The sequence below is a fragment of the Sinohyriopsis cumingii genome, chromosome 9 (genome assembly GCF_028554795.1).
Source record: "Sinohyriopsis cumingii isolate HCF-2022 chromosome 9, ASM2855479v2, whole genome shotgun sequence".
NCBI lineage: Eukaryota > Metazoa > Mollusca > Bivalvia > Unionida > Unionidae > Sinohyriopsis > Sinohyriopsis cumingii.
This window is the reverse complement of record NC_142969.1, coordinates 43,743,734-43,760,352: the sequence shown is the minus strand read 5'-3', so window position 1 is coordinate 43,760,352 and position 16,619 is coordinate 43,743,734. Positions and strand designations below refer to the sequence as shown.

The window sequence follows — 16,619 nt, the reverse complement described above, 5'->3', positions numbered from 1 at the left end:
AGTGTGCAAGAAATTTCTAATTCAAGATAGCCAAAAAGTAGAAAACAGCTCATTCAAATGAACACTTAGAATATATTGCTCTGAAATACAGATACCCTGCAATTTGAAACTACCATGGTTTATTAGTACAACCAAAGGAAACGTTTGATGTAGGCAACTTTAACTTGTGTTCCGTGGTTTCTCGAGCAACTAACAATTAACCAAGCATAGCCGATAGAGCACATTATACAACTATAACGAGGGGAAATGTATATATCAAATGTAAACTGGCGGCTAGCATGTCATGTTGTCCTTGATTGCTGGGACATAATGGATGTGACAACTGTTTTGTTTCTTCTCTTAGCTATCGCGTATGGTAAGTTTTGCATTTCATTTAATTGATGTCAGACAGAGGGCTGAGTTCTCCTTTTTATTTTGATGGGAACTTATTCCAATTGTGTTTTGCGCATTTTATTTATGTAGTAATGTCTCTACGTGTTCGGTAAGAATGCACGGCGTTTTGTACCCTAAATATAATAGTATCTACCATGACTATGTAAGTATTAGAAGAGGTAAAAGACTACGATAATACACCTGTGGAGTAATTGATTGTTTTAGAAAAACATTCATTGCTAATCTAAGTTGAAATCAAATAAAATAGTTTAAGCACATCGATGCGATGATTTGAACGAAAAATGCATCTGGTGGTCCAGGCTGTGTTAAAAGATAATATGTGAATTTTTATAATAAAGTTTATTTGTTTCAGTTTTTGAGAGAGAGAGAGAGAGAGAGAGAGAGAATTGTAAATTTTATCAATATTAAGTGTCTGTCACCATCATGATATTTGTCATCCATTTATGTTTTGATTTTTGTTTCTTAAATTAAATCCGCATGACATAGGATTAAAAGTTGAGTTTAATTGTGATGTTCGTTTCTTTTCATTTCAGGAAACTATTCATTGTAATGTAGTTTATACTAGGTAAATGTTTTGTTTATTTATTTTTTTGGAGGGTACTCTCTTCCTGTTTGATCTTTTCAGACCAGTTAGGGAGGCCCTCCTGCTCTGCATGTTAATGGTTGCTATCGTGTATGTGTTGTTATAATTGTGTTGTTGTATATTATAATTATTAATATATTTTTGTAATTTTGTCTTCTTTTTTTCTTCTTTTAAATACTTTTAAAAAAATTCATTCTAAATATTCATCAGTGTCAAACCAGCATTCTTCTACCATTCTCTGTTCTTCTTCTTTAGTCGTCTTCTTTTTTTCTCCCCTCCTTTCTCTGTTTGCTTCTCGTATTTCTGGATTTGTTGTTACTGATTGATGCTCATTTCTTCCAGTGGTATCTTGTTTTTCCCTTTCTCCAGTGGTTATTTTAGCTTCTTGGGTCTCTTGTGCTGTTTGTTTTCCTATTGTTTCTGCTTTGTTATAGTCAGTGGATTTGTTAATTTTGCCGTTTCTAGGATCATTGTTGGTCGTATTGGGAGCGTTTGTTCTGTTTTTCCTGTTGCTATTTGTGGTAGTTGTGTTGTCTGTTGGGTCTAGTGATTTTGTTCTTGTTGTTGCTGTTGAGTTCTGAGCGTTTGTTTGGAAATTGGATTTTCTTGCTGCTGAGATCGCCTTTCTTCCGTGTTTTTTGTCGCTTCTTTATTCTCTTTTAGTTGTTGTGGCGGTTCTTTTATCGTTGTTTGTCGTATTCGAGCATCGTTTCTGTTGTTGTCTGTAGTATTTGTGTGTTCTGTTGAGTCTTGTTCCTTTGTCCAGTTCATTTTATTTCCTTTGTTGGTTTCTGCGCCAGTTCTTGTTGTTGTTGCTGCTGTTGTTGAGTTCCCTGCATTTGTTTTAGAGTTGTATTTTCTTGCTGTAATGACTCAGTACTCTCTTGTATTTCTTGTTGCTGTTGTTGTTGCTTTTGTCCTTTTTGTTGCTGTTGATTTCTCTGTATTTGTTTTGGGACTTGCTGTTGAGATTGCCTATTCTCAGTTACTTGTTGGCTCTGTTGATGTTGTTGTTGTCGTTGTTGGTTCCTTTCTTGTACGTCTCTGTTTTCTGCTTATCTCTGTACCAGTGCTTTCTGGTGATGTTGGTCTTGTTGCTGTTGTTGTTGCTGTTGCTTATGATCTTGTTGTTGCTGTTGGTTTCTCTGCATTTGTTTTGGGGCCGGAGTCCCTTGCTTCTGACTATTCTCAGTTACTTGTTTATTTGGTTGAATTTGTTGTTGTTGTTGTTGTCGTTGGTGGTTCCTTTCTTGCATCCCTCTGTTTTCGGTTTGTGTCTCCTGTTTTTTTTTACATTTAAAGGGTATATGCCCTGTCAATTCACATATATTGCATTTGCGGTCGAAAATGCATCCTTTGTACCATGTTTTTGCTACAAAACCAAACATGTAGAATGCTCTCTTTATTTCCTTCAATTTTCTTATTTCAGTTTCTAGTATCCGTGTCCCATTGTATATTGTTGTTAAAGGGATCTTTCCCAGTCTCGATGATATTACTGGAATCTTCAAAACGTTTCACTACTTCTTCTAGTGGGATTTCCAAGGGAATATCAGTCACATGCAATTCTCCCGTTTGTTTTTTTTTTTATTTTCCTTTAAATGGGCGTTGGCTCCTTTGCCATAACTTTTTCTTTCCCTATGTATATCTCTCCGTATGGTAGTACAGGTGTTTTCCCTTTTGGTTATATGATGTATCCTTTGTATCCATTTGGATTTATTGAGTAAACTCTATTTATGCAGTCCGGATTTGAGACTTTCAGTGCAATCATCACAGTTGTTATACCAGGTATTTTTTCTCTAGGTATATGTGACATGTCCAGTTCTTGCGTTCCTTCCTTATATGTGCATTCAATGTGACTCCCTTCATGCGTGTCAATTCTCTTCAACCTAAAGAACTTTCCTAGTTTGTTCAGTTCGTTTCTGGTCGCCATGTTTCCACGTGCTCCACGTGCTTTGCTTTCACTTGGTTGACAGTCGATTTTATCTTTTTCCATAGTATATTTAGTGTATTTCCTCTTTTTTTTGTAGATTCTTGTATTCAATAAGTATTAATTTCCTTGTTGAGACTACGGCGGTCTTAAAACGGTCACACGTATTCACGGACTAAACCACGGTCTGGTGGGGGCATCCAAATCGCTGTTTAGTTTGCTTTGTACGTGCCATTGCAACAACATACTGTACTTCTCAGCAAGGAGTATAAGTATTTTGTTTAAATGGGCCAGTTTTAATTTAGTTCTGGAGTTGATGGATGTGTTGTTTAGTTTTCGCTCAGTTCTGGGGTTGATAAATGTATGATTTAGTTGGAGTTTAGTTCTGGAGTTGAAAACGTGTGGTTTAGTTAGGTTTAATTCTAGATCCGATAAATACGTTACTTAATCGCCAAAGGAAAATGAAGCGAATGTCGCCTTTGTTGTGTCACATATATTTCACGCTTTTAAAAGAAAACGAACGTTTAATGGTTGAATATATCTTTGTGCTAGTGCTTTAGTCATTGTGCTTTTAAGGATGATGCTTTCTCAGTCTCAGCTCGGAAATAACAACACAAATGTCATACCTGTCATTGAACCAATTATTTCTGTTTAGGATAGGGTTCTATTTTTTTATTATTTTTTTTAAATGTTATTTAAAATCATTAATTATAACGAATCCAATGATTAATTGAATTGTTGTTGTTGTTTTAGGGTTTAACGCCATTTTTCAGCACACGATAGGCTATACATGGCGGCCAGTATTAATGGTTGGAGGAAGAACCCGGGAAAACACCGGAAAGAACCACCGACCCACGAGAAACTACTGGCAAGCTTTCTCACATACCCACATTGGCTGAATCCGAGACTCAAACCCACGCAGACAGAGGTGAGATGGCAGTGATCCGTAAGGGAGAGCTCTTTAGACCATTCGGCCACTCGGGGCCCCTTAATTGAATTGAATTTGCGCAATACTAGTAGGTTGCTAGTCCGAATTCTACAGTCGAATAAGTCCGGTTTGGTTACTTTACTGTATCCCATTACCATTATAATTGCCTTGACATAAGATGACCATCATGCTTTGTTTTGCTGTATAAAAAAATTATCCACCCACCCCCTAAAAAAAGAAAGTAGCATAATGTCTATCAACTCATGTACATATTATAACAATCAACATGTTGTATACAATTCAGTTATATATAACCCAAAGCACTTTACTGATCCTCAACTTAAACTTGGTGAAGTGTAAACTTGGACAAGTGTGTGGAAAAGTCATAATTTTCCTAGCTAGATGTCTTTCAAGCGTTTTCAAGGTGGTAAATATCTGTCCACGTTATGTAGACCTCTACACATGTACATACTTAACAGTACCTGGTTAAATTTTTTTTCAGAATTAATTATTTGCCATTTTGAAAACAAAGTCTGTCATTGCATAAAGTATGATAGCAAAGAAAGTTACAATTCACGTCTGATTTTTGTTGGTAGGGATTCTGTCAATCAATTTGAGCTCACGCATGAAGATTCCCCAACTTTATGTACGCCTACCTCCCTCTCGTTTATTAATACGGAAGCTTTGTCGTTAATTATGCTTTGTGTGGTTCTCTCTTTACATGAATTATTTGCCTATACTTCAAAATTACACTTTTGTCGGACTGCTAGCAAAACAGTATGTAAGTTCTTCATTTTACTCTTGATGGCCTCCATCAACTCATTATCATCAACAAGTTATGCCCTCGGCCAATATCCGTATGAAACACATGAAGGCATTAATATATTTTGTTTTGTAACGGCAATCGTTGGAGATAGATTCTCCATTTTGTTCGCTGGAAAGGTATTACCAAAGACAATAACTATTTCACAGTTCTCCCAGTGAGGGCTCAGCGCTGTCCACATGGTTGGTTGGATCGAGCCGGCAGCACCACGTGCTACAGTTTCGGGTTCAAGCAGAAAAAGTCTTGGTCAGATGCACGCTCTGAGTGTCAGCAATACGATGGTGAACTTTTGAAGATAGAGACGGATGAAGAGATGGTAAGTTTAAATTAAACAAAATGTAAATTTTGAATAAAATTGAGACTTTAGAAAAGAACCAAGAGAGGATGCGAGTGAAATATCTATAAAATTTATCAAAATTTTAGATTTTTCTCCACTTTTTCACGCTTATAATTGATCAAACTTTCGAATATCTGTGTTAAGAATATATAGAGGATATTTGCATGAAACGAGTGAATAACGGATATGTTTCATCGACTGGATGAAAATACTAGAGTTTTTCACCCACGAGATGAAATGTATCCGTTATTCACTCGTTTCAAGCGAATATTCTTTTTATCTTATGCTCACATACGTTGGCTACCTCAAGTTTGTAGCACAGTGAATTAGCTGTTTACCGTACATGTTCTGCTGTGCTGTATGTACCTGCGCACAAAATTAGTGCCACATCAGACTGAAAAAAATTAAATGATATTTCCAGAATAATAAACTACAAGTTTCAAGGATTACTGACAGGGATTATTAATAAGAAAACAACCACAAATAATTCATCAATTTATAATTGTTTTTCACTGACAGAAAATCAAAGGGAGATAAGTATGTTTTAACCCAAAAAGTAGTTCCTGTAGTGAAAAAAATATTATTTTTTCACTACAGTGAAATATCAATATTATTTTAATTAGAAAATCAAGTAATTCACTGCTTAGCATAAAATAAAACATAATGCATGCTCGCCAATACATAATCCCAAAACTTGCAGTCATTTTAGCACAAAAATATGTCCTTACAACATTATTTTGTTATGTGGGGCTCACTTTAGTAATTAGAGTGAAACACATGCATCAGTTTTCACGACGATACAGGCAACAGCGCCTCGGAAAAAGAGCTACATGTACATGTAAATAACGAAGCACTTCAGCGGAGTATGAGAAGTATAAATCATCTGTACCTGTAGTTTGTCATGATCACCAATTAGGTTTTATTTGTAAAACGCGCGTATACACAAAAGTGTACGTGCTGGCCGATATAAGTACCCTCCAAGGGGAATATATTACTTAATGATTACTCGGTAAGGCTAAGTAACTTCGAATTTCGCGTTTGTATACTGGTATAACAGTTGCTGGTAATTGACCCCACTATATTTTCAGTTGCACACTTTGACGGGTTTCGAAAATATTACAATTATCATAAATTGTAAAGTCTGTTACGTTTTTTTGAAGGTCCCAATATGATGCAAGTTAATCATGTCAAATCATAATGCTGTCCTTGGTCGTTGATGAGGACTGCGTGTTTGTGTGATTTGAATTTTTTTACAGAGATGTCTTGCACTCGGGCATCATGCCGCAGACATCTAGCATCATGTCCCACCCGGTTACATTATCCTGACACCAGGCCGACTGTTAACTTCTTAATGCTGAGCGCCTAGCGAGGCAGATGTGCGCCTAGCGAAGCAGATGTTCGTGCCTATTTTGTTTTATTTATAAGTCCTGGGTATGACTCGAACGCGCTACATTCCTCATCCGAGGCGGGTGCTCTAACCAATAGACATCAATGAGGATTTAAATGATATTAGCAATTTCAGGTCTTATGTCTATTGACGTTAAATAAACAATCACATTTTAAAACTAGAATATCATTTTTATTTTCAAAAGATCATATTATTATTAATATTATTTGTATATTCTCAATCAGTGATTGGCATTTGCAAAAATTTCAATTGGGAAATGTAGATTTTTCTAGTATGATTTAGTATAAAATATTTGTGAATAAGAACTATAAAATTCAAATTGATACTTAGACAACAGATGTACATATCCTAATTAATATTACCAACGGAATTGACGGTGCGACGAAACCGGAAGAGAAATTTAGTGAATTCGGTACCCGGATGGAGACAGCGTAGTGCAATCCTGTGACTATTACATTTGCTATTACATTTACTATTACATTTACTCATCTATCTTAATTACATGATTAGCAACAACTTTTAAAATTTGTAAAATTAGAAATTGATGATAATTAATATAATAATAATTAAAATAATTGTATCAAGTTTAAAGGCTGGAGGCTCCCTTTAAGTAAATACTACCTTTCTATTGCCTTTAAAGAACTTTTAATGGAATATCGTTTGAGAACAGGCTGAACATATTATCAAAATGCAGCGTCTTTAGGTACTGCAAAAGAAAATATAAAGAAGGCAATATCATTTGATTAATATGGTACCGTTCCTTCTTCGAGAAACGACCGTATTAAAGCAAGTAAATGATTTTTCTTGTTTGGAACTAAACCTACCTTCGAATCGGACATCTTGTCACATCACGCATGATTTAAAAAATATTGGTTTCAATATCTTTGGTAGCTTGCAAAGAATAGAAAGATGCCGTTCTCAGCGACACATTTTTTATTATTATTGTTTTCATGAACGTAAGTGAAGCGGTTTACAATATAGTTACAGAGTGGTCTCGTCAGGGAATGTCATGCTGGTTGTGATGCGCGCGAATATGCAAACGTAAACAGTCAGACTCTGAGACGTGTTCGAACTGCAGCGTTCGAAAAAATGTATATGTTCTCGATTGGATATCGTTAGAGCAGCTAACAATCAGGATTAAAATTTCCACTAATCGGTTGATGACCCGGCCCACCATCTAGACAGGCCTTATAATCTTCATGAATGACTTAGGAATATTACCCACATAACAGGAAAAATCAATTATTTTAAGCGAATTTATTATTATTATTAGTAGTAGTAGTAGTAGTAGTAATTTTTTGGCTCTTTCTGACGCTATGTTTTGAATATTTTGCACGATTCGCCAATAACCTCTTCCGCCTCCCACATTCTGACCAAGTCGATTATTTCTGCGAGACAAAAAAGTTGTATATCGGCGTAGTAATTTACCGAAAATGTTAACATTTTGTTGGGAGGAAAATGTTTTTCAAACGGAAACTGCATTTTATGAGGACTACCTCGGCATGTTCTACGATTAGATTGACCGTGCGATTGACTGAGCAGTTGCGTTTGAAAAGTCCAGGGTCAATCCTTGTCTCATAAATAGTGTAAGTGTTGTGAATGCATCTAGTGGCATATATCTGAGGTATTTGTACGTAGGATTTACCTCGAACTTGCGAGATAAATTGTTTTTTTTGAAACTATTTATACACAGAACGTGGCGATTCATTGTAATATATTCTTACTGTGCACAATGTTCCTTCTTTATTGCATTTGCCTGGGCACACCGTTCTCCTATTATTGACATCCTTTCGTATATGAAGATGAGAAAGACGGTCCAAAAAGGTACTCTTTCACTTAAAGAAATAAAAATAAACGAACAATATACCTATAAATCAAACCGAATCGAAAGCAACGCGCGCTGTAATGTCTTTTAATAAGCGACATATTGACCTATCATTCTCTTTCTAACTTGTTGGTCAAAGACAGCTTTCATAAAGGTTGGCTAAACGACTAATCGACTCGGACTGCTTCTTTTTTCTTAATTAACGCTACAAATATTCGTAGCAACAGCGATTACGTCAAAATAAAAATATAAGAAATATAAAATTAGTCTTTCATTGAACTGACATGTTTAAAAATCGCCACGATATCTCAAGTTAAATATTTTAAATGGATGTGGGGTTTTTTATATCATGAATATACTGTTTTATTAAGCCGTGTATTAAGATATTGGCAACCACGAAGCAATTGAAGCGAAATATAGACTCGCGAGCACAACACGTTTGTTTGCGTAGCTGAAATCATGGGAAAAGGCAAATATAATGAGTGACCAGTTCAACCGATCAGAATCAAGAATAATTTTTTAAATTATGCGTGTATGCAAGCAATAGTACTGAAGCGTATAGCGTTTTACTTATTGTTCCGTCTGTTCCTGTACATAATGATAGGCTCCAGCAAAACTTTAATGTAAATGATTTAATACAGACTCTCAGTGTGAAGGGTTTGTAATAAGAAATAGAAGAGTCTCCTATATACGCATGAAGATACAATAACACGACTTTAATGTTGTAGTAAAGTTTAATAACTTATCTTGATTGCAAAATGCAAAGTTTACGTACAGAAACGCTTGACCGAAACCAGAGACAAAAAGCAACTATGAATTGCTTGCCCAGCACAACGTGTTCCTACAGTCGAACACTTGACTGAGGCTACTCTGAGAAAGTACTGATTGACTGCGCCTGTGTAAGCCTATAGGAAAGAGGATAGTCTGGTTTATTATAAATGACTTGTTTCATTGATGTAACAATTTATCTTGGGGCGTTATAGCTTTGTCTTAACGCAAGATAACAACTGAAAACGATGTTGGTTGTGTCCAAGTAATTGTCTTTTATTTTTCGAGGACGCCACCCATACATTGATAGATGTTTGTTTTCGCATGTTTGTATATCTGGTATATTTAGCTCATACATCAATACATTTCATTTAGGTAATAATTGTATGACAAGCAATAAAACAAGATTTTGATATTTTTTCAGATCAGCATCTTACATTTTCCGTAGACTATTCCTTTAATTACCATTTGATCGTAGGTAAATATGCGTTCTTGCACCTGAACAGCGTTATGGAATATACTGCAGACTGTAGAGCCTTATTCACGACATATTACTGAGACTGCGACTATCGCATCCAAAAGAGATAATATTTGTTTTACTCCCAGCTTTTACAAATACAAGTCAGCCAGCCATATAATAGATAATGCTGTTCAGAAATGAGTAGAGGATTAAATATCAACAATGATGATAACGCATCGATTTCAAAAAGCAATTTGTACTATGTACATAAATCTGGATAAAATTGCAGTAGTTTCAAATTTCACCATAGGTACATCGTATATTAGTTTTGTAAAACTGTAAGCGAACTAAAATCATACATAGGTAACATGAATTGTAATACAAAGTAGACTGTAATGCAAGATTATAATGGGAATAGAAGAAACAATACACTACAAGGCATATATATAACTACTCCACCGGGTTTAAATCGTATTCAGTTACAAACACATATTGAATTTGGCAACATTGATAGGTAAAGTAAATAAAAACCTTACTAATAAAAATGTTAAACATTTGATCTCTCCTGTAACTGAATAGTTTGTCTAGCAGCATGTGATTAGTAACTACTGTGAGACTTCTTTTCTATGGTGCCATTTGACATATGTGTATTTCTTAATTTAGTTAGCATATAGCTGTTTATTTCAAATCAGATACATTCTGAAAATAATGATATGTGCAAAGTGTTATTAATATATGCAAAGTGTCATTAATATATTCAAAGTGTCATTAATATGTGCACAGTGTCATTAATATATGCAAAGTGTCATTAATATATGCAAAGTGTCATTAATATGTGCACAGTGTCATTAATATGCAAAGTGTCATTAATATGTGTACAGTGTCTTTAATATGTGCACAGTGTCATTATTATGTGCACAGTGTCATTAATATGTGTAAAGTGTAATTATTATGTGTAAATTGTCACTGAAACGTTCAAAGTGTTATTAATATGTTGTAATGTGTCATTAATATGCGCAATGTGTCATTAATGTCATTAACTGATGTTAGGTACAAATATAAAACAACATGATTTGAGACATGTGATAGTCAATAAGACGATTTAGATTGTAGCCTTTACATATTTACTGTTTCGTATTTTAGATATATTTTTTTTACCAATGGCTACTATGGCTAAATTTCAAGTCTGTAAATGAATCACCTATGTTAATAATCAATAAAACGAATGATAAATCACATGTTTAAAGCAAGTACATTTACATTTTGTTTTCTTTTAATACGTTCTCAATATTCAACTATATTTGTTATCCTCTTCCATGTGTAACCTGTCTTCATCTATTTTATTTCAATTCATTTTCCTCTGTCTTTTGAAAGCATGGAATATTTTAAAACTTCCTTTTAATACATGTAGCTTGTCAAACAAGATGTTTGATTTTTCTTTTAGTTAGTTATCTTCAGATGTTAGTTTATTTATATTTCAAGAAATGCTTGATAAGCAGATATATTACTCAAAATCGTAGTAGGAATAAACACAGTTATCGAAGATAGGCGACTACGATGAACACTTGCCTTTTTAGGAGATGTTATGAACAAACATTTGCAAATGAATTTTCCAAAAGGACATATGGATAGACGATATGAAATATTCGTACTTAAAACCTGCAGACTGAAAGAAAAACATGGTGAAAGCACACAGAGGCGCAACAAATGTCCACTGGAAGAAACGTTGATTTCATTCGATGATAATTCACTTATTTATCTTTTTATCGTTTTTCAATCGACAAGAATATTATTTTTCCGAAAATTAATTACTTAAATTAAACACATAATTCATGCTCATATGGTTTGACTTTATAACTAGTGACAATTTATATCGTTGCACACATTGGCCTAATATGTTAATGAATTTGTACTATACAAAGCAGGGGCGTTAACACCTACGGTTGATAAGGTTGAAGTTCAAAGACTTTGTTCTTGTTAACATGGATAATAAGGTTGAAAGTTCAAAACGTTTTTCCGTGTTAGTGACTTCAATTATTGATAGTACATAAGTTGGTCCGATAAAGATGGATACACTATACAGACGGAGGACATTGATAATTGTCGAAGTTATCCACGGGACCTATAGGGATCCTTTAGGAACAGGTTATGCAAGAAGATCATCACCATTATCATTGTTCGTGAGTGCTATAAGATGGAGACATAACAGTGATCAACGACAGATGCAATGTTGTTTGTTGTCTTCTATATACCCCACCCCCCATGAATCTCATTCAGAATTCACACTTTAATGATTAATAATTCATCCGTTTTTGCTGAGTGTTACCATTTAAACTGATAAGAACGACTGAAAAAGAAATACCGACTTATCTCAAACCAGTCAGTTAAACGTTACAAACAAATGTATTTCCAAACTAAGTTTGGTTTTTTTTTAATCGACAGAGGTTGCTTCCTCGAATTTTGCAGGTCGACGGAAATAATACGAAAATAAATAACAAATATTTGAGTAGAAGCAACTTAGGAAAACAATTTCTTCATATTTTACTGCGAATATTAATGTAATTAATAATATATTTATTTGTGTAAATGTAAGATGTCACAAATAAAGCTTTTGCTAATGTTCGCTTTTCAGAACTAAAACTAAAGGAACAGCCATTGTAAAGATTAAGATGGCTGTTTTTCTATTAGATATTTATTTATTATATATCTATGTCACTTATTACACCTTTTATTAATCTATTTATATGTCTGTCACGAATTACCCTTGTTGGGTTTTCAGGTGTTAAAATGTTAAACTGTTTTGTTTACTATTTATGATGATATCATGATACTAGTCCGAGTTTATTTACAAGTTTTGCATACAACTTCACGGCCATGCTTGATTTGCGACGACACTCAGTAGGATGTGTGTGATTTAAATTTTAACGTAGCTTTAACAGTTTTTTAGTCATATCGCTACGATGTCTGCAGTGTGGCAGTTTATAGTGATGTCTAGCACTGGGGCATTATGCTGCATTATGCTACAGACATGCAGCATGATGACCCACCCAGTCACATTATCCTGACACCAGACCGACCAATACTAACACTAATCTCTTAATGTTGAGCGCCAAGTGATGCAACTGCTAGCACCATTTTGTTTTTAAAAGTAAGCCTTTGGTATGACTCGGCTGGGGTTTATAATTTTGACACGTCGTTACAGGAGAGTGACATCTCACAATAGTTAGGCCCAAGTTATAAGATTGCGCAGTCATACAAATTATTCATACCGTGGCACATGGTGAATGATTCTAGTCTTGTCTTACAGTACGTACTATATATATATATATATATATATATATATATATATATATATATATATATATATATATATATATATATATATATATATATATATATATATATATATATATATATCTTCATGTAAATAATGTTCGTGATTGACTTTAAAAAATGAGTCATACATGATCCTAAGATTATACAAAATAATCAACATTTAAATTAATGAAAAAACTGATTTAGTTACCATTTACGACATGCAAGAGTTTCATAGGGCCTATCTTACATCTTCAAGCCCGCTAGGTGCCTTTTAGTCTGAACTTTAATGTCTAATACGCGTTTCAGTTGCTGTGATATGATACATCAGTGTTTTATATTATGTCCTGAATGAATTTAATGTTCTAAGAAGAAGACATGATTGAACTACTCGTACATCATCTTAAAAATAAATGGCGTGGTACTGATTTAGTTCCCATAGCAACCAGCTTCTCTAATTAAAACAATCTGTTCTTCTCAATCTTTGCAAAAATATTTAGGATATGTTCAACCAAAGTTGTGTTTTCTATGGCTTGTGTTTTCTATGGCTTGTGTTTTACATGGATTGTGCTTTATATGGCTTCTTTACAACCTGGATTGTTCCATATCAACCAGACATAACATACAGTTCCAAAACCTCTAGTCAGATTTTAATAACACTCTAAGAAATTGGTTGTGAAGGCATGGGAGCCAGGTGAGAAACAAAATTTTGACATATTCTCCAAAGCAATTTATCAGTTGTCAGTTGTCAGAAAATGTTCCATATTCCATGTTCTATCCAACTACTTTTTTTCAAAACCTCGATAGAAACCAGTTGTCGTTGGTGTTGGATTTTTGTTTGGTTGTGGCTTTCTTTGGCCTAGTTTTCGTCTTTTTGCATTTCTTATTTACGTCAAGCAGGTGTCCTGAACTACTGTGTCAATTTATGTTTTAAAAAATGTCTTTTTTACTCTTCTGTTTACGTCCTTAAAAGGTCTAGAAAATGTTTAATGTAACGAGAAGAGACTGGCTAACCAGTAGAGTGTAATTATTTCGTTTAACCACTTATTAGTTTTGTTTAATCTTGTTGCTGTTGTTATTATTGCCTTATTCTTTTCTAAGTATGCTTCAAAAACCACTTACGGTTACGCATATCCCCACAAATTTTCAAAACGTCGCAACTGTTGAATAATAGTAACTAGTCATGATTGATTAATAGTAATTAGTCATGACTTTCAAGAGATAGACCTCTTTTAAAATAGTTCTTATTTAAACCGCATGTATGCACGACAATTATTTTGTCTGCCTGTTTGCTTGTCTTCCTTATCCAGACTATAGTAGCCCTGCCGCTTAACGTATTCACGTCAGCTTGCACAATGGGAGAACTTGTAACGCGCACCTTGTTTCAAACATTTTTAATAAAATGTTTGAAAACAAATTGTGTGAAGGCACTAAGACAACTCCACGTTTGACTGTTTCCACCAAATATTTACTGAAAATGCATAAGATGAGTGTTAGCTCTATTGTTGTGACTTAATTTCGATGATTTGTTGCAATTGTGGTTCGATTTTCCTCATCCTTCTTGTCTGGGCTGTAAGTACTATGTTTAAAAACAAATTTAAATCGAACATGAATTATACGATTAACGTGGGTTGAATATGTTGGGCAGAAAAGCTTGGTCATTGCTTCCAACTTTCAAGAATTTGCATGAAACTTGTATTCATGCTGTAATGCCAATACCTAAACTATCGCAACCAAACGTCTACTTAGTGTGTCCATATTCCATGTCCATGCCCATTCTTTGGATCACTTAAATTAATTAACATTATGTTAATCCCTTCTGAGTGCCTTGAAATAAGCATATATGGCATACTAAAATTGGTCACTGTGACCTACGTTTTAGTAATTAAAAAGTGTTGACATTTTATTCTTTGCTCTACTTGGAATACTTCTTCATATATTACTGCACACATTAATAACCTGGGCATTTTTTCGACATTTTTTCCAAATATTTTCAACACTGCTTAAAGATGGCCCCAATGCTCAGATTATTACACCTTTTAAGCCATTGCCCAGCTGTGCATGCAAGGTACATTGGGAAATTCACTAATGTTACACGACAAAACTGGGTCGCAGAGTCCTTTTTTTATGGTTTGCTGACTACTCTCAAAGATACTGACTCGTAATCAAGCTCCTATATACGACGCCTCTAGTGTTTCAAGAGTAAGACATGACGATGAGCCAGTCAATGTGCATCAGGTGCAATTTCATCAGATTCAAGCTGTAAACGTCTTCACAACTCATTATAAAACGAATTAATTTAAACTGTCAACTGTACTTTAATGCCACATTTCCTTCATGTTGTAATATATTTAGAGTTTTGATTTTGGAGATGATAGCAATTTAATTAATTTTGAATGCGTCTTAATAACCCATCGCATTTCCAATCCTATCTAATATGGTATTGAACGCCATGAAATATATTTTGGTGCACATTTTATCTTAGGTTCCATTCAGTCTTTAAATTCCTGTCATGCTTTAGCGATGAAAATGTAATTTATACATTGCAAAAATTAAACAGTATACATTGTATAAGGGACTTTTATTTTTGCAGAAACATTTTAAAACAAGAAATGAAACGAATGTATTATATGAGATTGCTTTTTTGTCATAAATAGTAAAGTTTCCATACTATTACAATCAAGATCAACTCTAATCTCACTGATTTACATGGTGATTGGAATTGCGTAAGGAATTATTGATAACCAACAAATGACTTGCTATATTTCTTTTTATGATAAATGGATCAAAACTGCTTTACACCTAGGACAATATATAAAAATCCGTTTAAACTACTTCATCCCGTCGCGTCAGCAGCAGCCAGTCATGAAATGTCGTTAATGCAAAAGCGTCAATATAGGATCTTGCCAGGGCCCCCTACCAACTGTGCTTGGGACTACCAGTTCCACACAATCGTGTAACCATGCTGTTTGAAAGGTAAAACGCTATTTTTGGATAAGGAAATCCCATACGAACGTCCAAACTTGAATTGACTTAAGACTTTTGATTTAAATAGGGCACAAACAAATTTTCAAAATGTATGTGTGTGTGTGTACATACACGTGTGTGTGGGGTAGGTGTGTGTGTGTGTGTGTTTGTATGTTATGGCATACACATACACAGTTCACTCGATACCAAACCTTGCTTTCATCGTAAGCTTGACGATAATTTGTTCGATGTTTTTTAAAATAAAGCTTGGAGTGTTTATTCGAGAATTTATCGGGTCTGTATGTGGTTTGAATGATCATACGCCTAAATGTGCTTTCAAAATGGATATCTTTTATAACTCAGGTATGGGTGCGGTCCCAGGCGCGCCAGATAGAGGATATGACACCCGGGAACTATGAATGGTGGACCGGTCTGAACAACCGCGGACAGAGAGACAGCACCATGTGGTTTTGGACGGATGGAGAAGCTCTCATACCTGGTGTTCTGTGAGTAAAAAATACCCCACCCCCACCCACCCCAAAAAGCAGCAAGCATCGCAGTAAGAACAATAAACTTTTATACGCCTGGATTTGGCCATTAGTATCCGATCGTTCATATGTCCGTCTGTCCCTAGAAGCTTGTTAGCAAGCACCAGTAAACTAGATAAAGACAATGCTGTTACCATATTTGTGATTATGTACACACAGACAAACACACACACGTGCGGTCACTTTTCACTTCAAATTGACCACCGTTTTATTCTTGCGCACGTTTTTTGGGTATTATAGATACTTTGAGTAAATAGACATATATAATTTTGCTCTGTGGCCCTTTCGGGGAATGTGATGATTCAGAATGACCTCGTAAAGTGAATATCACGACCGG

The 16,619-nt window shown here is 34.7% G+C and overlaps 1 protein-coding gene across 2 annotated transcripts in view; it reads left to right on the top strand.

Annotated features, from left to right (window-relative positions):
* The first annotated feature begins 217 nt into the window (after positions 1-217).
* LOC149791647 (lymphocyte antigen 75-like) overlaps positions 218-16,619 on the top strand; it is a 195,995-nt gene continuing 179,593 nt past the window's right edge. For both annotated transcript variants that reach the window (XM_089970198.1, XM_089970197.1), the window contains exons 1-3: positions 218-355; positions 4,804-4,970; positions 16,098-16,240. In XM_089970198.1, the coding sequence (XP_089826324.1) occupies positions 247-355; positions 4,804-4,970; positions 16,098-16,240 (419 nt within the window). In that variant the 5' untranslated portion in view covers positions 218-246. The remainder of the gene's footprint in view (positions 356-4,803; positions 4,971-16,097; positions 16,241-16,619) is intronic.